The 25919-nt window shown below is 44.1% G+C and overlaps 1 protein-coding gene across 1 annotated transcript in view; it reads left to right on the top strand.

Annotated features, from left to right (window-relative positions):
• The first annotated feature begins 3534 nt into the window (after positions 1–3534).
• Positions 3535–25919, top strand: part of LOC144124059 (uncharacterized) — a 91434-nt gene continuing 69049 nt past the window's right edge. Inside the window, exons 1-5 of the mRNA XM_077656730.1 lie at positions 3535–4619; positions 11239–11394; positions 17944–18099; positions 20734–20928; positions 23363–23557. Of these exons, the coding sequence (XP_077512856.1) occupies positions 3984–4619; positions 11239–11394; positions 17944–18099; positions 20734–20928; positions 23363–23557 (1338 nt within the window). The 5' untranslated portion in view covers positions 3535–3983. The remainder of the gene's footprint in view (positions 4620–11238; positions 11395–17943; positions 18100–20733; positions 20929–23362; positions 23558–25919) is intronic.

The following is a 25919-nucleotide window of genomic DNA, read 5'->3' as shown; positions in this document are numbered from 1 at the left end:
CTATGGACCTGCCGATTATCGCTCCCTGAATCAAGGATGCCTCTACATCAGAGCTTGGCAGAGAAACCATGGATTCCGGCAAGAAGATTTAAGTAGCGCGAAACGTTAAATGCGGACGCCGAAACAATTCAGAAGCGGGGAGTACCCTCAGCAAGCAGCGCTAGCCCTGTCGTTTGTGTTACCTCTTCGTCCTCATTTTCTTCGCGTTATTTAAATTTTGATCTTGAGTAATTGGCTCACCTAAACCACGTTGTAATTACTGTATTTCTATGTTCCCGGTTGAGTCAAACTCTACGGAGGCTGCTGTTCAGATATGAATACGTTTAATACTCCCTTGCACTGTAAATACTTTTCTACGGCTACACTATAATCTAAGGTACCGTCGATAGTGTCACGGTGGAAGTACCCGAGTAGAGAGCCATAGGCTGTTCCACTAAAGTTTCCCGCGATTCGCGCGTGCTCTTAACATAAAAGTGAACCGGAAGCTAGTGACGGCCATGATGTGGCGGCAGACACGCTAACGTCTCCAGACACTGACACCAATAATGGCCGTGAACGTGAAGGCAGAGACGAGCACCTCTTAGCGGGCCTGCTTTGTAGCATGGCTATAGTGGATGCTTGAGTGGAGAGTGCGACGTAGTCAGGGGGTTAACAATTTACTAAACGTGGGTCTGCATAATAACGTAGGCGTCAAACGATTTGTTTGCATCGTTGAGCCAACATTTCGGATGAGCAGAGAGCGTCCTTACTGGGTAGCGCGCTTTTAGGAAGCACAGATTTTCATATTTGTTACGTAAGCGTTTAACTTGTAACGGACATTGCGGGCGGTGACCAGAACAGTCATCACAGGCTACGTTGGGCGTAGCTGGGCTACAAATATCACTGGGCAGCGCCAGGAACCCAAATAAACAAATCACTCTAGAAGAAGAATGCGTGAAACGCGTCTGTTGCGTTTTGTACTTTAGCGCCGCTTGGGACTTCCCCATTAAACCTTACCTTTGCTCACCGCGCTGCATGCACAATTCGAATGCAACTCAGCCATTCAGATATGATGTGTCCTCTACATTACTGTCGTTTTTACTTTGTGATTTACGTCGGCGCTAATAGCTGTCTCTTACCTTGCAAGTCTGCTTTTGTTGGGTTCGATACTGTGTATGGTTGATAAAAAAAGTCTTAAGATCTGTGAAAACATTTGTTCCAAGGGTTGACCACTAGGCCCCATAGCGATGGAAGTCTGTATGCAAAAAACTGAAACCTAGTTTTACACCACTGCTCTGTAGAAGTTGTCCATGATGTCCGCCTTGTCAGGTTCACCTTATGCATACAACATGCACTTCCGCTTTAAGGGCACGCATTAAATTTCCTGCAAATGACCGTAGGACTAGAGTATGTACTATAACAGCAGCAGAAAAATAAAGAAAAAGTGCCCAACCCAGGCAATGCTAAGGCGAAGCGTACAGCACGAATGAATGAATGAATGAATGAATGAATGAATGAATGAATGAATGAATGAATGAATGAATTAATGAATGAATGAATTTACTTCCTGGCATCACGTTCAATTGAGTGGACGCGTTCGATTTCGGCCTTCTCAACAGTGCTCATTTCTGCAATAGAGTCCACAGGCGCACTGACAATTGCTTTAGATAACAGTGGGCATAGACAGAGGATTAGCTGCACTCACTCCGTCGGGTGGGTGAGTTCCAAGATTTCCTGAAGATTGTTCAACCTACTTGTGAACTTACTGAGAACAAACTTCTTAAATGCTTCTGAAAAGAGGTTTTTTTTTTCTCAAAGCATGGACACGTGAAGAGAAGACATATTTCTTCATAAAAGGCACTATCACAAAACGAATTTAAGAAGAATGGTTCGAAACACTTTGGACGTCGGGATACATGTTGACGAAATTTGTTTTGGCGATACTTAGGGTGCTTTGTTTTCAAGTTTGTTTTCAAGTTTGTTTTCATTTGGGACGTAGAAAGTGGCTTTAGTTACGCACCCCCAAATCAGCAAGAATTCAGATTTTTCTGCAAATATCTGCTCAAGCAGGAATCTTTCACGACAATTTTTCATTTACGGAGAGAATTGATCATGGGCACTCAAACCATTTTGAAGAATACAATGTCTCAAACAAATATATAACACGTTGGTTAAAGGGATGAATTTTTTTTCACCTAACATAGGTCATTTTTTATTCTTATTAGTAACTCTGCATTCGTCTTTACTTGCATTCGCACTATTTTCTGCCTGAATTCCAGCACTAAATTCGAAAATCTTATCAGCGTCATGGCTGCCGTCTGATGCTCGCGTTACGTTAAGTGCAGCGCAGCTTATAATTCAGGACACATGGTAACTAGCGCTAAACACAAGGGCAGAAGAGAGACGGACAACACGAACGCTGTACATCAACTGTCTAGCGTTCGTGGTGTCCGTCTCTCTTCCATCCTTGTCTTTAGCGCTAGTTACCATGAGCCCTGAATCTAAAGATCACCAACTAGTCCAGCATTCCGCTTTGAATGTCAGCTTATAAGCCGTGCTACCAATATATAGGACCAATTGGCCCCCTTTAAGGCTTTGCTTACAAGATGTTGACCTTTATACGTTCAAGCCAGAGAGAATTCTGGGAGGTCCGGCTTTTAACAGCTGCTGTGCTATCTGTTCCGCAAGCGATCCTTTGCTTTAGGCAAGAAATATCTAGATTTACCGCTAACACCAGGACTTTGAAGACAAAGGATTAACCTTCCTAAAATGGGTTGGGCGGATCACTTTGTTTTTATGACGTACACAAGTTGAGCACTTATAATTAGCATGACACATTCAGGGAAGCCAATTTTTGCTTAAAAATTGGTTTCAAGCACTTTCTTATAAAACTTGCTAGGACTGCCGAAGAAGGAAAGAGTTTGGCTGCAAAAAGAATTAAGTGCATTAATAATACTCCACCTTGCTGCAATCTCAAAAAGTTCCAGTTAAACTTCGCAACACTTTTCTTCAGTAGACAAGGTTGTTAACGCGACAACGTTAAGGGTCCCTTTCAATGAAAAATCCAGCGTCACCGTCGTCCTCGGCGGTGGCGGCGACGTGAGCGAAAAATCCATAGAGAAGCAAAGTCGCGTGAACTTATGACGTCATCACAGCCCGCTCACCGGATTGTAAGCAAACTAACCAGCGTGGCAGGTGGCAGTGAATTATTGATTGGCTGCGAAAGGTTGCTCTGGAAGAGTAACCTGGATCTCACAATCCCCACCGGTAGCTGTGTTTCAAAGAGCCACCTGCCGATGCATTGGCGCATCGCTTAACCGCTTCACTGCTGCGCCAGTAGCGGCATGAGCACTCACCGCGATCTGAAAATTTTAAGTACAGAACAACCAAATTCGCATATATGGGTGATAACGCATTGGGCTACGGCGTCATACCTTTAAGGCGGAACTTAAGTGTCCCCTGCAGTTTTGTACAAGTTGGACCATTTGCTCTTCTCTCTGCAGGGCTTTCTGCACTCACGAGGTACCCGAAGCGATGGAAGGCAACTGCCCAAGCACTCGCCTGGTATCTTCGCGTTCCAGGGCCACCGGCTGGACGGAGATGCAGATCGAAGAAACTTTAACGACAATCCAACAAAAGAAGTGAACGACAGCGCTAGTGCATCAAATACCAGCAACAGAAGCACTGAAGAATTCGAATTTGAGGCACCACTTCACACGCTCGACGCAGTAGTCGTCGAAGACACCGCGGCGCAAGATTCAACGAGTGCAAGTCTAAGCTTCACACATAACGTATCAGCCATAGTTCTTCAGAACTATTCCAAAACTGACTCAACTAGCACTCAAAGAGAAGCGCGCGAGACCATTTTGGTGAATTCACTGATCGTACTTCCAGAGAATCGCTTGTCCACTGATACACTGGTCGCGTACACGAAAACAGCCACGAATTTTATCGCAGCATCGCCTCGTCGCGAGCATAAAGACGCTTCTAAAAGGGAAGCGAGCATGGAAGACTCTGACTCTATGCTCATTAATGACGAAAAACTGCGAGGTTCGACGACACCACCGCCTGGCCTTAAGGAAGATACACACGGAACACTTGCTCCGGCAAATGAGTCCACCAATGACCGAGCCGGCCAGCAACTAAACGCTTCCCGCTTCCAAGTCACATTAATAAATCTGCTGAGGGCTGGTTTAGACGAAGGCGAAGCCACAACCAACGATGCCATTTTGGTGACATCGGTAGACGCATTCGCAGTGACCGCAGTTACTGACGATGCAGGGCAGCCAGCAACGTCCGAGCCTCAACCCGTCACAAAGCCGACAAGCAATGCAACTGCGAGCTCAGAAAGCACAGAATCCATCGTGCCCCCTGACGTGGTGACAGCCTCGCTCCTGGTTACGTTAACAGAAACAGATTATCTCACCACCATTATCGAAAGTTCACAGTCCGAAAACGCGCCAACTTCAATAACGACTAACAGTACTTTGTCCTCGGTGGCGTCAGATACGCAGACAAGCGCTTCTGGGAAGATTTCAGACACTGTGTTGGTTACGCTCACCGACGAGATGACGATCACGGACGTTGTCGCTACGGACACCGACGTGATGACGGCCACTGATCAAGACAGCTCTACAAAGGTATCGCACTTCTGCACATTACTCAAGTTCACACAGTCAATAAGAAAATGCTATGATTGCTGACAGATTTTTTAGTAAAGGCTTAAAGATGTCCAGAGTATGTTACCGTTAGGGATTTGAATTTTTGCTGAGAAGTCGACCACATTTGACATAAAAATGTAAGTGAACAGTTTATTCCAGGATATTTAGTATAGTCTGAGAGGCAACCAAATACTTCTTTGCGCGTATAGCAATGCCTCAGATTGCGTAAAATTTGCTAGGATAGTTCGGGTCCTAGAACTCAACTCTCAGGCAAAGTTAAAATTCGTAGTTCGGACAAATAAAAACGCGAGCAAGGCAATGCAAACGGTAGCCATATGAGGATAAGATTTCAGTTGAGGGTCGTTAAATACATGTTCTGTTAATCGCCATCACGAAAATACGATGACCGCATTATGAAAGCGATAGTGGAGCTCGGAATTATTTTGTTCGTATATTTCGGGTTCTTTTAGTGCAAAGCAATACTTCACGAGCTCAAACCGGCTCACCGGTTTGTGTGGCTCAAGACCTTGCACCGCAGGGCCGTCTGCAACATTCAGATGATGGTGAGTTGCGACACCACGGGTTCCCGAGCATCCGCAGGGACAGCCCCGCACGGGGATTTATGGTGAGCAGTGCGTCACCACGGACCCGAGCACCTGCGCTTATCCGTGCGTGGCTCAGCCGTGTTAAGGGAAAAGGGGATTCTGGTGGTTGAGCCGATGTTGAGCGCTTGTCCCTTTACGGCCCCTCGGCGGAGGCGACGCACCACTTTGGCCCCAGCTTCCCGTAACGGCACTTGCGGCCTGACCCGACCGGGGGAAATAGGCAGTCGCCTTTTCCTGTCCTCCCCTTCATCTTTCACTTTCCTATGTTCTTTGTCGCTACTGTCCTATCTCCTACTCTCTTGGTTTTACCTTTTTTTCTGGCGGCGGGGGTAAATCATGTTTGACTGAAAACCCTGTGTTATGCCGTATTGAATTATATCGATGGTGCACAGCTGCCGAGGGTAAGGCTTTTTAAAGGCTTCTGTCCCGTCCTCATGTCTCAGTTGTGGGTGGCTGGCACCATTTCCGAGCACCAAAATTTTTTATGGCTTCTCATTTTTTAACGCCGATCTCCGTCGCAAGAGCGGGCGCGCCGAGACAGCAAAATTCTTCTCTAAGAATCCGACAAACTTCCCGCGGTTCCACGCAGTGCGCTCGGAACACGCAGGAAAAGCCGCGAGAGATTTCACCATTCGTTGTCAGCGGAACTCTCGCAGATCAAATAAGCCCGGGCCACAAAATAAATAAATTAACAAACGGCGATCAAATAGAACTCTTGTACAAACACCGGCAGGAAAAGTTAGCCGCGGCCGAGAGCAGGCGAGCCGGCTTTCTGGTGGCGTAGCCATCATAGTCAACAGTAGAGTCGAAGCTCTAGAACACAAGCTTTAAACTAGATAAAAAGCTATGGCAGCCATCCTGCCCACATTTAAAACAATTACAGTGTGCTGCGTATATATAGACCCATATCTTAGAATAATCATCCGTGATTTCGAAGACAATTTAGGGCAACTACCATAACTGCTCTTGGTAGTCGGGGATTTTAACGCCCATTCCAGCTTTTGGGGTAGTGAGAAAGCCGACACTAGAGGTCAACTGATCGAGGATTTTATACTCTGTCATAACCTTTGCGTATTAAACACTGGAAAACCAGCCTATTGTTATCATATCTCACGAAACGTGAGTTGTATAGATTTATTTTAGTTTGTCTTCTATTATTGATTTTAATTGAGATGTCTTAGATAACCCATCTGGAATCGATCATATACCCCTACTAGTCAGCTTATAACATCTTCACCCTAAGTAATCTCAACAAAACCACGACGTTGGCAGCTGCATTTAGCTGGCTGGCCGTTGTCTTATGAAAAGGTCAACCTAAAAGAAGAAGATGATGATGATGTTCATTTTCCTTCAGCAAAAAAGGTGACGGGATAAAAAGCTGTTTTGCATTGCAGCTTGACAAAGCTCTTGCCACCTATACAGCAAGCACTTGCGAAGCACACACAGTTTCATAAATATTCATAAGCAGTCTCCTAAAAGAACAGTCAGCCGCCAATAGTAATTAACTGTACAAGTAACGAATAAAACAGACACTTGAAACAAAATTGAAACATAGACCATAATACAGTTAACCAAAAATTTTAAAAACACTCTTGTATGCCATTTTCAAAATGTCTTTGTTTTTTGTCCAGGTCATTGAGCACGTGTGGGGCGGTATGTTTCGGACGTCACTGTAGACAAACTTAACGAACTTTGAACAAACTGTGTTATTAACGCTTGGCGCCAAGCTATTCCTCAAACCTATGGAGTAGTGAAAAATGTTCATAAATATTGGCAAACGAAATAATGTAGAGAAGAAAAATATTAACAAAACAAAGCTCTTTATTTTACATATCCAACACGAGATCTTCACAAATTTTGAAAAGATCGGAGCGAAAGTTCGACATATCCGTATTAGTGCCAAAAAATCTTCGTAGAAAAATTACGTGTCGGTAATAAACTGCTCTACCACATCAAAACAAATGTGGGAAAAGGCTAGAAAGCTAAATAGAAGCTACTCTTTACTCACAGTTCTCCTTCTGACAGCTCCAGGTATACACACAAATATAGAAGAACAGGCAGACATTTTGGGTGAACATTTTTCTGCAGTTTTCAGTTCATCACACTGCATAGAATCATTTCTGAAACACAAAAAAAAACACAACAGAGAAACAGACTGCCAGCAAGCGGCAGCACAAAACCCCAGAATAATTTATTTATAGTTCAAGAAATTCATTGACTACTTCCCGCCTGTTAGCAGACAACCCCCACCCGGGTGAACTACATTACCAAATGCTAGCCTGTCTCTCTGAACCTGCCGTAGAGGGTCTTTCGAGACTCTAACAAAGTGAGAGTATCGGGGAAAACACCCGAGGCCTGGAAAAGAGCTATTGTTGTGCCGTTTCGTAAACCCTGGAAACCTTCAACCACTCCTAGCTGTTATAGATCCATAGCCCTTCACCAGTTTTCTCGCCAAGTCCTTTGAAAGCGTCCAGAATATAAAAGTCCAGCTTTCTCGGGCAAAAATTTTGACATTAGAAAATTGTAAGACACGGATATGAAAATATTGAAGATAAGTGTCCATTATTTTGATATGTAGCAAAATATTTCGTTGAAAGTATTTCCAGCGGTCGCATCACACAGTTATTACTGCCATAGAAAATCAATGGTCAACGCTTTCGACGATAGCAAAAACGGGAATATAAAATAAATCTAACACTGCCATCATGTGACCTGCGGATATATTGATTGTTGTAGTGAAATATTGTATTATATGAAAAAATTTCGTTCATAAACGGTTTCCCGCACAAAACTGCTTTTTTTTTCTAGAATTGCTGGGTATGATTTTGACAGTCTGTGTATTCGTCCATGGTAAGGACTCTAACGACGCGAAACCCAGTCGCCCGGCAGAGTAGGATTGCCCTTCGAGTTCCACTTGCTATCACTATTGCGGTTAAACTTGTTTCGTCAAAGCATTTCATAAGCGCAGTCCAAGTAATGACATTATTATGCCGGCGTCTGTACCACGTTTGACAATGCATATAGTATTGTAATGACATCCATAAATCGCTACGTGCAACTGTTAAGTAATGACATTATTATGCATGCGTCTGTACCACGGTTGACAAGCATATAGTATTGTAATGACATCCATAAATCGCTACGTGCAACTGTTAAGTATAGTTTTTAAGAATGGTTACCAAGTACAACATGTTTGGTGTTTGTTTCCTGGGTAAATAACCGAGCGCGCTGTTAAATCCTATAGAATGTATGCGTGGGTCTACTGGCAATTGCGTTGATATGCTGATATGGCGGCGCACATAATCAACGCCTGCAAGTAAAAACCGCCTCATCTGTAACTTGCAAGGTTTTATTAAGTTAGCCTTAGCGCAGTGAATGGGGACAATTGCAAAGAAGTGATGGTTTGGTTTATCTCTTGCGGCAACAGGGCAACGCCGTTTCTTTTGGCTCCTTCTGCCTTTGTTTCTTAATTGCTTTCACCATGTCGCGCTATAATCAGAATTGGTGTAGAACGTGACGGCGATGTTCACTAATATCCTTCACTAAAATCCTTTCTGTGTAATGGACACCTAGCAGGCCGGAAAGCCGCCAACAAGGATTACTGGGGGACCGTTCACTGTCCACAGGGCACTCCTTTTTTGACTCTGCTGAAAGAGCAGCTACGTGTTTCCCGACATATCCAACAGTTGCGTTGTAGCAAACGTAGAGTAAAGTTTGTTTCGAAAGTTATCTCGCATCTTTTTCACGTGAAATAAAGGCCTGCTGTGCGGCTCGGGAACGAAATTGCTATCACCGGTTCTACTGTATAGTGCGCCGTATACCGACACAAGGCTCATCATTACCGCTTGCTAAAGCACCGTCAACCCCAAAGTAGCTGTGGTAGGTGTCTGGTCGCAAGGCAAGGTTTTCCAGCAACACGCAAAGCCGTCTTTGAAAAAGTGCAAGTTCACACAAGTAACAGCTTTTGCTTGCTGAGTTGTAGCTTTTATTTGATATCACAGCTTTTTAGCCTGGCTTTTTAAGTAGTGCGCTCTAAAAGATTTTTGGTGCGTAATGTTGGTTGATGTTACCTTACGTACTAACAGTCGTTTCGTTGGCTATTTCATTCAGCCAGCACTTGTCCTAATTGAAAGAAGGACAAAATTTTACAGAACTATGCGACAAATTATTTTGTTTTTTCTTAACGATGGGTTTTTCTGTAGTACCGTAGTCCTTTTTGTAGTCAGCGGCTTTTAGTACTTTTTTGTAGTAACTACTCAAACTTTTCCTGTTACTACAAACAATTGTGTCGTTACTGCAAGTTTTCGGTCAAAAACATTACAGAAAATTTGTTGTGACGACAGAAACCTTCCCGTTGTGTTTTTCGACTGAGTCAGAGGGCATTTCTTACATTAGAGAAAGCTGGTGTGCCCTCAGTCTGTTTAATGAACTAGCGTTTCTTTTCGCGCGCAGCTTCGAGCCTTCAAGAATTGCCTACCCATGACCCTAATTCATCACGATTAATCACGTTCGGTGTTTATCTTCCAAATATAGCGCGAGTTGCGTTGCGAGACGAAAAGTCCAGGTCGCCCTCAGGCGGTGATAAAAGAGCGCTGATGAAGACCAATGAAAACCACGCTCCACTGCACTGTACTGCACTCGCGTCCACTGCACTCGCTCTGACTTACCCAGCCTTGAAGAATGCGCTCTAGACACCAATAAAGCCTTCCTCTACGCTGCCAGAAGTGTTGAGCGAGTGAGGAGTGAATAAAGAGTTTTTGTATGACCGCCTACTGTTCGGGCATCGAGCGATATCGCCTGCGAAAACAACTGAAGGGCACTGCGTTAACCCGCGTCGAACATTCTTGGACAAAAATTTTGAATATTGGAAAATTGTAAAACACTCTTACGGAAATATCGAAAGTAATGGTTCATTTTTCCGATGAGTGGAAAAATGTTGCTTTTAAAGTATTTCCATCGGTCGCATCTACCGCTTAAGACTGTCACAGAAAACCAATGGAGAACGTTGTTGACGATAGCGAGAACGTAAATAGCAAAAAAAATGCAAGCCTACCGACGGGAGATCTGCGGTTACATTGATTGTTATAGTAATATATATTAATATATGAAAAACTTGCGTTCATAAACTCTTTCGCATTCAAAAATGCTTTTGTCTAGAATTTTTGGGTACGTCTTGCTAATCACTGTCCTTTCTTTTCTTAGTTTTCATTAAATCAAGTAAATATGAAATTATCATTGTTTTTTGTAGATTTCGTCTGAAACCATTCTTTGCCGGCCGAAGAAGTTTTTTGTATCGAGTATTAAGACCTGACTAATCATTTCACATTGATAATCATATTGGTAGTCATCGCATTTAACAAATCCAAGAACCCAACGTGCAGTTCACTGCAGTGTTAACAAGGACTGTGTTCACGAAAATCTGTCACGTAAAAGCACGGCACGGTTGGCTCCCGCATGATTCCTGATGAGTGATCGTAGGTCCATCGAGGACATGAACCAACAATAATGACGACCGAAACGGAATCCTTCCCTCACTAACCGTACATGTCCTCAACAAAAAAATCATGAATCTCGAGGGCAGCTTTGCATGACATCATTTCGAACTCCCGCTTCGTCAATCTAAACCTCTTCCAGTAGCGCGGAGTAGCGCCAGCGCAAAAACAAAGCATTTCAGTTCGCATTAACGTAACTTTCACACTCTAGCCCTTAGTGTTAGAGAATAGCCACAGAAGCTCAACGACTAGCAATATGGTAACCGGGAGCACTAGGTTGCACGCATAGTCAAAATTAATATTCTTCCTCACCCAGCGTCATTCCAGCACGGTTTTCTACTGACTGCGGCATCAGCGTGAAATAGGGTCTTTAGCATTATCGAGCATGCATATCGTGCGGAATTTAACGCAGTAGACTATTAGCTAACGCAAAAACCAAGTCACCCTCTCAATCACGCTCCGCTGTAATTTCGTTATCTTCCTGCGGAAATCGGCATACAGGAGTCCCCGGAAAGGGTGTCGGACTCCATATTGGTCACCTTTGCGGACCACGTGACAGCCACCGACATTATCGGCTCCCGGGACGCAAGCGCAAGCGACTCCACTGCCGTAACACCCTCACCCATTGGAACCGAGACGGCAGAAAGCACGAGTGAGGTGAGTCAGTGCTGGGGCTTATGAGGGCACCCAATAGCATTTATTACAAATAAATGAAACTTGATATTAATACAATGTCACTCTGAACACAATGGCTCTTTAAATGCAAGCCTAACCAGCCGCGGCTAGAGGCGTACCTGCTCGGGCAACAGGCAGGATAACACAATGGGCAGACTGTGGGGAATTAGATATAGGAGCTTTGAAAGTATGATAATCAGCGATAACCCAATTGATGCAGTCGTCCCTAAGTGATCTTCCTTGTTGACGGCCAGTTTTGGAACGACATAAGACGCTCGAAACTATAATAACGGCAAGACGCTCCTAAATACACGACCGCGTAATGGTTGAAATTGGAATTGAGAATAAGCTGAACATCTGTAGTCTAGGTCTCAAAAATATTTATGGCCCGTCGTACTTTTGTAGGCGCACGTTAAGGGACGTTCGCTAAGGCTGCATGATAAGCGAGCTTCGATTTCGATCAGTCTCTTAAGTTTTTGGTACGGCGTACCAAACCATCATAGGAATAATGATAAAGAAAAACGCTTTAAAAAAAACACAAGTTACAATATGCGCGTTGCTTTTGAAATAGTCATCTATACGGTTGTCCCGTCAATAACTTCGGCTGTGAAGCAAACAGGGATTATTTTAGATTGGTAAGCGAGCACACAAAGGTGAAGGTTTTCAGAGATTAATGCATATCAAAATACTGCCACAGCGGCCGGGATATAAACTGCACTCTCGTGCTTAAAAGCCGAGCGCCGCAAATACTGATCTCATGGAACGGGTAATCATTCGCAATCGGAAAGACTTGACCCATCGGCACGCATTCATTGATAATCTTATGTGTTAAGCAAACATTCATTTCAGTTAGTACCTGTGGTCTACTGACAGAATAATTATGGCATAAGGAACTTTCCTACTATTGTTCTTCAGCATTTCTCTTATTCAAACAGAATTAGTGCCTCAAATTACTTACAAGAACCGCATTTTGTTTCTTCTCGAAATGACCCCAAATTGAAAGTTCGTCCAACAAATGTTGAACAGATTTGTTTAAACACTCATGTTACCCAAGTATCATAAACGATTGGAACTTGTTGCCAGATGTTGCTTATTGCAAAACTATAGAGTTTTTGTGATATTTTGTGCCCCCGCTATAATGCCCTAATGGCGCCGCGGGTACTGTAGGACTAAAGAAGATAGTGGGCGCACGAGGTTCTGCTGAGACGCGCCATGGTTGCTCTAAAGGAAAGTATAAAGCCAGATACCAAACTGAAAAACAACCTTGCAAGCACAATATTCTGTGCCCAGAAAGCCACATTGCGCATAATTAAATAAGACTTGTGCGACTTCCAAGCGATTGCACGAATGCACTGAGAGCATACTGCTTCAAAGCACTTTCTGGATTCCGCTTTTTCTGGAGCATTGAAAAGACAACTTTGCTGGTCTTCATTAGCATCGGCATGAATAAGAGAGAGAGGGGGTTTGCAGGAGCGTTGAAAATACAGTATAAGAAAAATACAAATAGGTGCTTATTTGATCTGCCCCCGATCGCAGGATGTATCTGAACACTGTAGGACTGAGCATATTCTGTAAAAGTGTCGAACCGTTGTAGAGAATAGTGTGCGCCCCATTCCCACTTTCACAGGCATAACGTCGCCGCGAATCACGCACGGAACTGAGACTTTTACCGCGCTTTCTGGGTAACGCGCTACGTCCCGTGCGAGAATTGCCGATGAGTGTTAAGTTTACTCTTGCAACAGGAAGCTTTTATTGCGAAATTCAAGCCTTTACTGGAATCATGCATGAAATAAATTTGCATTCCCGTTATCTCTGCTCGGTTTTTGCTTTCGCCTAAAAAGATGCTTCGCCTGACTAAAAAAAAATTTGTATCCTAACGTTAATCCCTACACGATATATAATTGCAAGTCTTCTCGTTCACAATCGCAGTTACCCAGTGGAAAATTGCGCGCTGGTTAACCTTGGGGGTACCAGAGGTTCCTTAAAGACCACGTCAGAGCACCATCACTTCGGAACACACGTCAGAACACCGTTTGGTTAATTACCGAGTGACTGACGGCGAATCACGCAAAGCATCGAAAATATAAACTAACAATAATAGCTTGCGAGGACGCCGTTTGTCAGTCAATTCCCGAACTCGGCAAAGAGAGAAATTATGAACTTAGCCACCAGCGGCGCCTGGCTTATATTCAAACTTTTCATTTTACTGGGCTCAGCAACCTCGAGCAGCATGCCTAGCGCAGGGAGAAAGCTAAACGACCTTCAAGAGTTACGTAACTTTCGGCCTGTGCTCCACAGTTTTAGAAAAGATCCCTGAAATGGTAAGAAATGCTTTCGTAAGTCAACACCAATTCGTGCGAAGTGCGACTACTTGCAACCGCTCGGATCCTTTCGCGCTCAATCTTCTAGTGATGGTTTTCGTAGCCAAGAATCGTGAGACAGCACAGAAGAGATCTGAATATGCCGCATGTTCGTCCAGCCAAGCGGAATGAACAAAACTTTTGATTTACAAAAGCCGTCTACCCTCCTAATCATGGCGCTCTAAGTTGTTGTTTTTTCATCCCTTGCGTCTGTCGGGTAGCAGGGCTCACAGGATAAGGTGTCAACTGCTATACTAGTCACCACCGCTGACAAGGAGACAGTCAGCGACGTCATCGGCTCTACCACATCAAAACTGCTCTACCACATCAAAACAAATGTGGGAAAAGGCTAGAAAGCTAAATAGAAGCTACTCTTTACTCACAGTTCTCCTTCTGACAGCTCCAGGTGTACACACAAATATAGAACAGGCCGACATTTTGGGTGAACATTCTTCTGCAGTTTTCAGTTCATCACACTGCATAGAATCATTTCTGAAATACAAAAAAAAAACACAGCAGAGAAACAGACTGCCAGCAAGGGGCAGCACAAAACCCCAGAATAATTTATTTATAGTTCAAGAAATTCATTGACTACTTGCCGCCTGTAAGCACACAACCCCCACCCGGGTGAACTACATTACCAAATGCTAGCCTGTCTCTCTGAACCTGCCGTAGAGGGTCTTTCGAGACTCTAACAAAGTGAGAGGATCGGGGAAAACACCCGAGGTCTCGAAAAGAGCTATTGTTGTGCCGTTTCTTAAACCCTGGAAGCCGTCACCCACTCCTAGCTGTTATAGATCCATAGCCCTTCACCAGTTTTCTCGCCAAGTCCTTTGAAAGCGTCCAGAATAAAAAAGTACAGCTTTCTCGGGCAAAAATTTTGACGTTAGAAAATTGTAAGACACGGGTATGAAAATATTGAAGCTATGGGTCCATTATTTTGATATGTCGCAAAATATTTCGTTGAAAGCATTTCCAGCAATCGCATCACACAGTTATTACTGCCATAGAAAATCAATGGTAAACGCTTTTGACGATAGCAAAAACGGGAATATAAAATAAATCTAACACCGCCATCAGGTGACCTGCGGATATATTGATTGTTGTAGTGAAATCTTGTATTATATGAAAAATTTCGTTCATAAACGGTTTCCCGCCAAAACTGCTTTTTTTATAGAATTGCTGGCTATGATTTTGACAGTCTGTGTATTCGTGCATGGTAAGGACTCTAACGACGCGAAACCCAGTAGCCCGACAGAGTATGATTGCCCTTCGAGTTCCACTTGCTATCACAATTGCGGTTAAACTTGTTTCGTCAAAGCATTTCATAAGCGCAGTCCAAGTAATGACATTATTATGCCGGCGTCTGTAACACGGTTGACAATGCATATTGAATTGTAATGACATCCATAAATCGCTTCGTGCAACTGTTAAGTATAGTTTTTAAGAATGGTTACCAAGTACAACATGTTTGTTGTTTGTTTCCTGGGTAAATAACCGAGAACTCTGTTAAATCTTATAGAATATATGCGTTAGCCTTAGCGCAGTGCAATGGGGACAATTGCAGAGAATTGATGGTTTGGTTTATCTCTTGCGGCAACAGGGCAACGCCGTTTCAAGTGGCAGTTCTTTTGGTTCCTTCCGCCTTTGTTTTTTATTGCTTTCACCATGTCGCGCTATAGTCAGAATTGGTGTAGAACGTGACGGCGATGTTCACTAATATCCTTTACTAAAATCCTTCCTATGTAATGGTGACCTAGCAGGCCGGAAAGCCGCCAACAAGGATTACTGGGGGACCGTTCACTGTCCACCGGGCACCCCTTTTTTGAGTCTGCTGAAAGAGCAGCTTCGTGTTTCCCGACATATCCAACAGTTGCGTTGTAGCAAACGTAGAGTAAAATTTGTTTCGAAAGTTATCTCGCCTCTTTTTCACGTGAAATAAAGGCCACCTGTGCGGCTCGGGAACGAAAGTGCTATCACCGGTTCTACTGTATAGTGCGCCGTATACCGACACAAGGCTGAGCATTACCGCTTGCTAAAGCACCGTCAACCCCAAGATAGGTGTGGTAGGTGTGTGGTCGAAAGGCAAGGTTTTCCAGCAACACGCAAAGCCGTCTTTTAAAAAGTGAAAGTTCACACAAGTAACAGCTTTTGCTTGCTGAGTAGTAGCATTTATTTGATATCACAGCTTTTTAGCCTGGCTTTTTAAGTAGTGCGCTCTAAAAGATTTTTGGTGCGTAATGTTGGTTGATGTTACCTTACGTACTAACTAACAGTCGTTCGTTGGCTATTTCATTCAGCCAGCACTTGTCCTCATTGAAAGGAGGACAGATTTTTACAGAACTATGCGACAAATTATTTGGTTTTTTTCTTAACGATGGGTTTTTTTGTAGTACCGTAGTCCTTTTTGTAGTCAGCGGCTTTTAGTACTTTTCGGTAGTAACTACTCAAAATTTTCCTGTTACTACAAAACATTGTGTCGTTACTGCAAGTTTTTGGTCAAAAACATCACAGAAAATTTGTTGTGACGACAGAAACCTTCCCGTTGTGTTTTTCGACTGAGCCAGAGGGCATTTCTTACATTAGAGAAAGCTGGTGTGCCCTCAGTCAGTTTAAGGAACTAGCGTTTCTTTTCGCGCGCAGCTTCGAGCCTACCCATGACCCTAATTCATCACAATTAATCAAGTTCGGTGTTTATCTTCCAAATATAGTGTGAGTTGCGTAGCGAGACGAAAAGTTCAGGTCGCCCTCAGGCGGTGATAAAAGAGCGCTGATGAAGACCAATGAAAACCACGCCCCACTGCACTGTACTGCACTCGCGTCCACTGCACTCGCTCTGACTTATCCAGCCTTGAAGAATGCGCTCTAGACACCAATAAAGCGTTCCTCTACGCTGCCAGAAGTGTTGAGCGAGTGAGGAGTGAATAAAGTGTTTTTGTATGACCGGCTACTGTTCGGGCATCGAGCGATACCGCCTGCGAAAACAATTGAAGGGCACAGCGTTAACCCACGTCGAACATTCTTGGACAAAATTTTTGAATATTGAAAAATTGTAAGACACTCTTACGGAAATATCGAAACTAATGGCTCATTTTCTCGATTAGGGGAAAAATGTTGCTTTTAAAGTATTTCCATCGCTCGCATCGACCGCTTAAGACTGTCACAGAAAACCAATGGAGAACGTTGTTGACGATAGCGAGAACGTTAATAGCAAACAAAATGCAAGCCTACCGACGAGAGATATGCGAATACATTGATTGCTATAGTAATATATATTAATATATGAAAAAGTTGCGTTCATAAACTCTTTCGCATTCAAAAATGCTTTTGTCTAGAATTTTTGGGTACGTCTTGCTAATCACTGTCCTTTCTTTTCTTAGTTTTCATTAAATCAAGTAAATATGAAATTATCATTGTTTTTTGTGGATTTCGCCTGAAAACATTCTTTGCCGGCCGAAGAAGTTTTTTGTATCGAGTAGTAAGACCTGACTAATCATTTCACATTGATAATCATATTGGTAGTCATCGCATTTAACAAATCCAAAAACCCAACGTGCACTTCACTGCAGTGTTAACAAGGACTGTGTTCACGAAAATCTGTCACGTAAAAGCACGGCACGGTTGGCTCCCGCATGATTCCTGATGAGTGATGGTAGGTCCATCGAGGACATGAACCAACAATAATGACGACCGAAACGGAATCCTTCCCTCACTAACCGTACATGTCCTCAACAAAAAAATCATGAATCTCGCAGGCAGCTTTGCATGACATCATTTCGAACTCCCACTTCGTCAATCTAAACCTCTTCCAGTAGCGCGGAGTAGCGCCAGCGCAAAAACAAAGCATTTCAGTACGCATTAACGTAACTTTCACACTCTAGCCCTTAGTGTTAGAGAATAGCCACAGAAGCTCAACGACTAGCAATATGGTAACCGGGAGCACTAGGTTGCACGCATAGTCAAAATTAATATTCTTCCCCACCCAGCGTCATTCCAGCACGGTTTTCTACTGACTGCGGCATCAGCGTGAAATAGGGTCTTTAGCTTTATCGAGCATGCATATCGTGCGGAATTTAACGCAGTAGACTATTAGCTAACGCAAAAACCAAGTCACCCTCTCAATCACGCTCCGCTGTAATTTCTTTATCTTCCTGCGGAAATCGGCATACAGGAGTCCCTGGAAAGGGTGTCGGACTCCATATTGGTCACCTTTGCGGACCACGTGACAGCCACCGACATTATCGGCTCCCGGGACGCAAGCGCAAGCGACTCCACTGCCGTAACACCCTCACCCATTGGAACCGAGACGGCAGAAAGCACGAGTGAGGTGAGTCACTGCTGGGGCTTATGTGGACTCCCAATAGCATTTATTACAAATCGATGAAACTTGATATTAATACAATGTCTCTCTTTGAACACAATGGCCCTTTAAAGGCAAGCATACCCAGCCGCGGCTAGAGGCGTACCTGCTCGGGCAACAGGCAGGATAACACAATGGGCAGACTGTGGGGAATTAGATATAGGAGCTTTGAAAGTATGATAATCAGCGATAAACCAATTGATGCAGTCGTCCATAAAAGCAAAGAGGACACCCCACTTCCTAAGTGATCTTCCTTGTTGACGGCCAGTTTTGGAACGACATAAGACGCTCGAAACTATAATAACGGCAAGACGCTCCTAAATACACGACCGCGTAATGGTTGAAATTGGAATTGAGAATAAGCTGAACATCTGTAGTCTAGGTATCAAAAATATTATGACCCGTCGTACTTTTGTAGGCGCACGTTAAGGGACGTTCGCTAAGGCTGCATGATAAGTGAGCTTCGATTTCGATCAGTCTCTTAAGTTTTTGGCACGGCGTACCAAACCATCATAGGAATGATGATAAAGAAAAACGCTTTAAAAAAAACACAAGTTGCAATATGCGCGTTGCTTTTGAAATAGTCATCTATACGGTTGTCCCGTCAATAACTTCGGCTGTGAACCAAACAGGGATTATTTTAGATTGGTAAGCGAGCACACAAAGGTGAAGGTTTTCACAGATTAATGCATATCAAAATACTGCCACAGCGGCCGGGATATAAACTGCACTCTCGTGCTTAAAAGCTGAGCGCCGCACCTACTGATCTCATGGAACGGGTAATCCTTCGCAATCGGAAAGACTTGACCCATCGGCACGCATTCATTGATAATCTTATGTGTTAAGCAGACATTCATTTCAGTTAGTACCTGTGGTCTACTGACAGAATAATTATGGAATAAGGAACTTTCCTACTATTGTTCTTCAGCATTTCTTTTATTCAAACAGAATTAGTGCCTCAAATTACATACAAGAACCGCATTTTGTTTCTTCTCGAAATGACCCCAAATTGAAAGTTCATCGATACAAATGCCGAAACGATTTGTTTAAACACTCATGTTTCCCACATATTATAAACGATTGGAACGTGTTGCCAGAAGATGTCGCCTACCGCAAAACTACGGATTTTTTTGTGATGTTTTGTGCCCCCGCTATCATGCCCTAGTGGCACCGCGGGTACTGTAAGAATAAAGAAGATAGTGGACGCATGAGGTTCTGCTGAGGCGCGCCATGGTTGCTCCAAAAGAAAGTATAAAGCCCGATAGCAAACTAAAAAACAACCTTGCAAGCACATTCTTCCGTTCCCATAAAGCCGCAGTGCACATAAGTAAATAAGGCTTGTGCGACTTCCGAGCGATCGCATGAATACACTCAGAGCATACTGCTTCAAAGCACTTTCTGGCTTCCGCTTCTTTTGGAGCATTGAAAAGATTGCTGGTCTTCATTAGCATCGGCATGTTTCAGAGAGAGAGAGAGGAGGTTTGCAGGACCGTTGAAAATACAGTGTAAGAAAAATTCAAATAGGTGCTTATTTGATCTGTCCCCGATCGCAGGATGTATCTGAACACTGTAGGACTGAGCATATTCTTAAAAGTGTCTAACTATTGGAGAGGATGGTGTGCGTTCCATTCCCACATTTACAGTCATAACGTCGCCGCGAATCACGCCCGGAACTGATACCTTTAGCGCGCTTTCTGGGTAACGCGCTACGTCCCGTGCGAGAATTGCCGATGAGTGTTAAGTTTACTCTTGTCAACAGGAAGCTTTTATTGCGAAATTAAAGCCTTTACTGGAATCATGCATGAAATAAATTTGCATTTCCGTTATCTCTGCTCGGTTTTTGCTCGCGCCTAAAAAGATGCTTCGCCTGACTAAAAAAAAATTTGTATCCTAACGTTTATCCCTACACGATATATAATTGCAAGTCTTCTCGTTCACAATCGCAGTTACCCAGTGGAAAATTGCGCGCTGGTTAACCTTGGGGGTACCAAAGGTTCCTTAAAGACCACGTCAGAGCACCATCACTTCGGAACACACGTCAGAACGCCGTTTGTTTAATTACCGAGTGACTGACGGCGAATCACGCAAAGCATCGAAAATATAAACGAACAATAATAGCTTGCGAGGACGCCGTTTGTCAGTCGATTCCCGAACTCGGCAAAGAGAGAAATTATGAACTTAGCCACCAGCGGCGCCTGGCTTATCTTCAAACTTTTCACTTTACTGGGCTCAGCAACCTCGAGCAGCATGCCTAACGCAGGGAGAAAGCTAAAGAACCTTCTAGAGTTACGTAACTTTCGGCCTGTGCTCCACAGTTTTAGAAAATATCCCAGAAGTGGTAAAAAATGCTTTCGTAAGTCACCACCAATTCGTGCGAAGTGCGACTACTTGCAACCGCTCGGATCCTTTCGCGCTCAATCTTCTAGTGATGGTTTTCGTAGCCAAGAAGCGTGAGACAGCACAGAAGAGATCTGAATATGCCGCATGTTCGTCCAGCCAAACGGAATGAACAAAACTTTTGATTTACAAAAGCCGTCTACCCTCCTAATCATGGCGCTCTAAGTTGTTGTTTTTTCATCCCTTGCGTCTGTCGGGTAGCAGGGCTCACAGGATAAGGTGTCAACTGCTATACTAGTCACCACCGCTGACAAGGAGACAGTCACCGACGTCATCGGCTCCGGCAACGTGAGCGGAGCTATCAGAGTCACTGACGCTGCCACAATCACGGCTGTCGATTTGCTCAATCTTACGGAGGTGATCTCACAAGGACCGGCACCCACTGTAACCGAGATGACGGTGAGTACAAGCGAGGTGGGGCGCTTTGCATGGCAATGCTAGCACTCAGTTGGGCTTTTTCTTCTTTCCGAGCTTAAAAAATAGTGATTAGCAGCAGTGAGCTGAATCCGCAGTTATTCGGCCTCCTTAGTGGCTATCCTATGCAGACAAAGGGTAATGGTGGCTTACTGACTTCTGCATCCACCGTGTATTGCTCGAGGTACGTGTTTCGAATCCTAGGGCCGCCGTGTTTTAAATAGGTTCCCGCTTCAAATTTGGAACGCTTGGAAAGATGCGTCTTTGATGACACCTAGCGGTGACCAAACCACATTAACCATGGCGTTATTTGCCAGGTTGCCTTCGTGCAATTAAAATCGTCCCGTGCAGTCAAGTCAACAGTGATTTACAAAAGACTTAAATATGCAAAGAACAAAGGAAGATTTGAAAAGTTATACTATATAACTTGGGCAATTTAAATATTACGGAAAGAGAACAAACATATAGGGTAGATCACCGCAGACCGAGACCATAAGGTAGTTATACCCTCGGGCAAAAAAAAATTACGTTAGAGCATATGTATAGACAAACAGATTATGAACATCAATTTAAACATTTTATACAAAGGAAGGTCATATCCGTTCTGTCTTTCCAGCACTCCGCTTTGAGTCTGAAACGTAGAGTCTAACAAAATAGGCTTGAAACTAATTTGTAGGGAAACGCAGAGACGGGTAGAAGTGCAAATGCTAGGCCGGGACATGTACAAAAAAGTGATGCCTGCCGGGTAGTCAGGGTAATTCAGTTAATTCTATTTCAGGGAGTGCTATCATTGCAGCCGCGGGTGGCATGCAGAAAGTCAGGTGGGAAGAAGGTGTTAAGAGAATTTCTGGAGTATGGTGAATGCTGCTGGCTGAGGACAGATCTGGTCGAAGATTGTTCGGAGAAGCATTTGTTCACTGTAGTCCACACAATCGGGGTAAAAGGGAATGACGAAGGAATTTATATTCAGCTTTTGTTCTGATAGATTTTATGAGCATCGCAGCATTATAACTGAAGCAAATCCGTACCATTGTCAGCACAACGCGTGTGCACACTTCAACGTACCTATCACTGCGATCGCGGCGATCGTCAGCTAAGCGCCGTGCAAGTGATCCTTTTTTTTGCAGCTCTCGCGATTTGCAGTGTATATCCCACACCCAGAGCATAGTCATCAGGGCTCAAAGCTGCGTAATAAAAATTAGTTCACTATAAAGTCCACACCTCGTTCATAGCCCGTGGTTCCAACATTTATGAACTTGTTAATTGCACAGTCCCAAAAAGGCAGCAGTGGGGAGAACGCTTTTCACTTCCGTGGCATCGTGTGTAGTTCTGTACCCGCAAATGGTTCATTAAAATTCTGCCTGCGGGGCGAAACTCTGATCTGGACATAAATAAGTCAGGCGCTTACGGCAAGTTTCGTGAAATGCTTTCATGGTGGGGATGAGCCAGGCGAAAAGCACTCTTCTAAATTAAGATGCCAGTTTGTGCCAGAAAGCTCGCATGACACCAGTAAAGTACGCCATGTCGCTGCACGCAGAGTGAAAGTATGACCGCGTAAAAATAGACATCTTGAAAGCAACGACAAGACGAGTTCGTCTTTAACTACGAAGTTTCTTTGGAAGCTGTATGGCTTTCTTTTATAGCCGTATGGCTGCGCTTGGGTGCATCCAGTGATAATTGCTCTCTTGCTACAAATCTACTCCACCGTTGGGGATTCCCCTGAAGATTTGACCAACATTGTTCCCACTTCAAGTTATTGATCAATTCGCTATCGCCCTACCATAAGCTTGCCATCCCGGCTAGCTCACTTGGTAGAGCGACTGCTCCGCTGAAGTGGTAACCAGCCCTGGGTTCAAACCCCGGACCAGAACGAATTTTTCTTTAACTGAGAAGTTTCTTTGGAACCCTTATTGCTTTAATCTGTAGCCGCACGGCTGTGCTTGGGTTGATGCTAACGAGTAATTAATCGCTTATTACAAATTTTGTCCCCCTTGAGGGATATCCCTAAACATTGGGCCAAAAGTGAGAGTTATGTTGTACGAAACATGTTGTTAGGGGCATCTTTAAAGTCAAAATTACTCTAGAGTTCGCACGTATAGATAGTCCACAAATCAGAAAAACGTTTCATTTCAACGTAAACTATCCACGATTCGTACACCAGAAATTACAGCACTAGGTAATTACTTGGCTTGAAAAGCGGATGTTAGCGTTTCTTTCTGGCGATATTGCTCAATCACTGATCTTTCGGGCAAGTATTGTTAGCCATGCCTTAAGCAAAATGGCAAACTCCGCCACTGAACACTCCTACATACCTTGCTATGTGAGCCCTAGTGAATGCAACCTTCTACACTACTTCGCGAAAAACCCCTGGTCTCTACAGATTTGGAGTCTCTTTGTTTCTTTTTATCCCTTGTGACAGGGCTCCGTGGATATGGCGTCAACTGCTATACTGGTCACCACTGCTGACAGCGAGACAGTCACCAACGTCATCGGCTCTCGCAACGTGAGCGAAGCTAACAGAGTCACTGACGCTGCCACAATCACGGGTGTCGATTTGCTCAACTTTACGGAGGTGATCTCAGAAGGACAGGCACCCAATAGAACCGAGATTACGGTGAGTATGAGCGAGGTGGGGCGCTTTGCATGGCGATGCTAGCACTCAGTTGGGCTTTTTCTTTTTGCCAAGCTCTAATAATACTGATTAGCAGCAGTGAGCTGATTATGCAGTTATTCGGCCTCCTTATTGGTTATCCTATGCATGAAAATGCTAGTTGTGGCTTAATCACTTCTGCACTGCCCGTGTATGCTCGAGGTAGGAGGATGGAATCCTAGTGCCACCGGCTTTTCTATAGGTTCACGCTTCCCTTGGCACGGTACTCGGCTTCCCAGCAGTAGAACGCTTGAAATGATGGGTCTTTGATGACACCTATCGCTGACCGATCGAACCACAATAGCCATGGCGTTCTTTAGCCAGGTTGCCTTCGGGCCATTAAAATCATCCCGTGGAGCAGGTAAGCAGCGATTTACAAAATATTTAAACATGCAAATAACAAAGGAATGCTTGAAATGTTATGCTCTTTAACTTCAGCAGTTTTAACAGTTACAAAAAAGAGAAAGAACATATAGGTAATATCACCGCGGACTGACAGCATGATGAAGGAAGACCCACGGGCAACAAAATTACGTTAGATTGCATGTATTAGACCCAATAATGTTATATAAATCAGCAATTTTATCTAAAGGAAGTTGATACCCGAGGTGTCTCTCCAGCGCGGCGGTTTGAGTCTGAAACCTAGAGGGTGACAAATAGGATGGGAACTAATTGGTAGGGCAACGCAGAAACACGTAGAAGTGAAAATGGTTGGCAGGGACATGTACAAAAAAGTGATGCCCGGAGGGCTGTTAAGGCAATTCAGTTAATTCTATTTCGGGGAGCGGTGTTATTGCAGACGCGGGCAGCTTCCAGAGAGTCAGATTTGGAGAAGATGTTAAGAGATTTTCTGGGGTAGGGTGGGTGCTGCTGGCTGAGGAGCGGACATGTCGAGGATTGTTTGGAGAAGCATTTGTCCATTGCAGCCAAAACAATCGGAGTAAACGGGATGACGATGGCGTTTACATTAAGTCTTTCTTCTGCTGGATTTGATGAGGGTCACAGCAGCATAAATAGGAGAAAATCCGTACCAATGTCAGAACCACGCCCCATGCACTCTTCAACGTACCTATCACTGCCATCGTTAGCCTAGCGCTATGCAAGTGATTCTTTTTTGGTAGCTCTCACAATTTGCAGTCTATAGTCGGCACCCAGCGCATAGTCAACCGGGCTAAACGCATGCTAGTAAACAATTATTTCCACTTAAATGTCCACACTTTGTTCATAGTTCATGGTTCCCACATTTAGGAACATGTTAACTGCGCTAATCCCAAAAAGGCCTCAGCAGGGAGACCGCTTTTCTTCTGCGCGGTATTGTAAGTAGTTTTCTACACGCAAATGCTTCGCTTCCTTTCTGCCTGCGGGACGAAACTCTGAGCATGGTAAGTTCCATGCAATGCTTTAACGTTGAGGGTGTGCGAGGCGAAAAGCACTGTTCCAAATCAAGATGACAGTGCCAGTAAGCTCGCGTGAAACGAGTCAGGTACGCCATGGCGTCGAAAGTTGAGTGAAAGTGTGACCGCGTTAAGAAAGGCATCGTAAAAGCAACGACAAAACGAACTTGTCTTTAACTAAGAAGTTTCTGTGGAAGCTGTATGGCTTTCCTTTAACTACGAAGTTTCTGTGGACGCTGCATGGCTTTCCTTTGCAGCCGTATGGCTTCGCTTGGGTGCATGCCAGTGATTAATTGCTCTCTTCCTACAAGTTTACTGCAACTTGGGAGATTCTCCTAAGCACCGGACCAACACCGTTCCCACTTAGAGAAATTGATATCACACTAACATATTTTAGCCGTCTCGGTTAGCTCAGCTGGTAGAGCGGCTGTCCCGATAAGATTGTGTTCCCGTGTTGACCAGGACGAATTTTTCTTTAACTGCAAATTTTCTGTGGACCTCCTTCTGCATTTCTTTGTAGCCGTATGGCTGTGCTTGGGTTGATGCCAACGATAATTCAATCACTTATTACAAACTAGACCCCTTTGAGGGATATCCCTAAACATTAGGCCAAAAGTGAGAGTTATGTTAGACGGAACATGTTTTGAGAGGCATGTTTGAAAACAAAAATACTGTATAGGTCGTACCTGTACATGGCGCACAAACAGACAGGTGTGACTCTTGTTCGCGAACAGTCCGCGGTTTGTACAGAATAAATTACAGCACTACGAGATTTTTTGGCTTGAAAACAGGCTGTTAGCGTTTCTTTCTGGCGATATTTCTCACTGATCTTTCGTACAAGTGTCGATTGCCATGTTTTAAGCAAAAAGGCTAAGTCACCACCACTGTCAACTCGCACGCACCTTGCTAGGCGTGCCCTAATGAATGCAACA

This window comes from Amblyomma americanum, chromosome 3 (genome assembly GCF_052857255.1).
Source record: "Amblyomma americanum isolate KBUSLIRL-KWMA chromosome 3, ASM5285725v1, whole genome shotgun sequence".
Lineage (NCBI taxonomy): Eukaryota > Metazoa > Arthropoda > Arachnida > Ixodida > Ixodidae > Amblyomma > Amblyomma americanum.
Note: the sequence above shows the minus strand (reverse complement) of the source record. Positions and strands in the feature narration are given on the sequence as shown.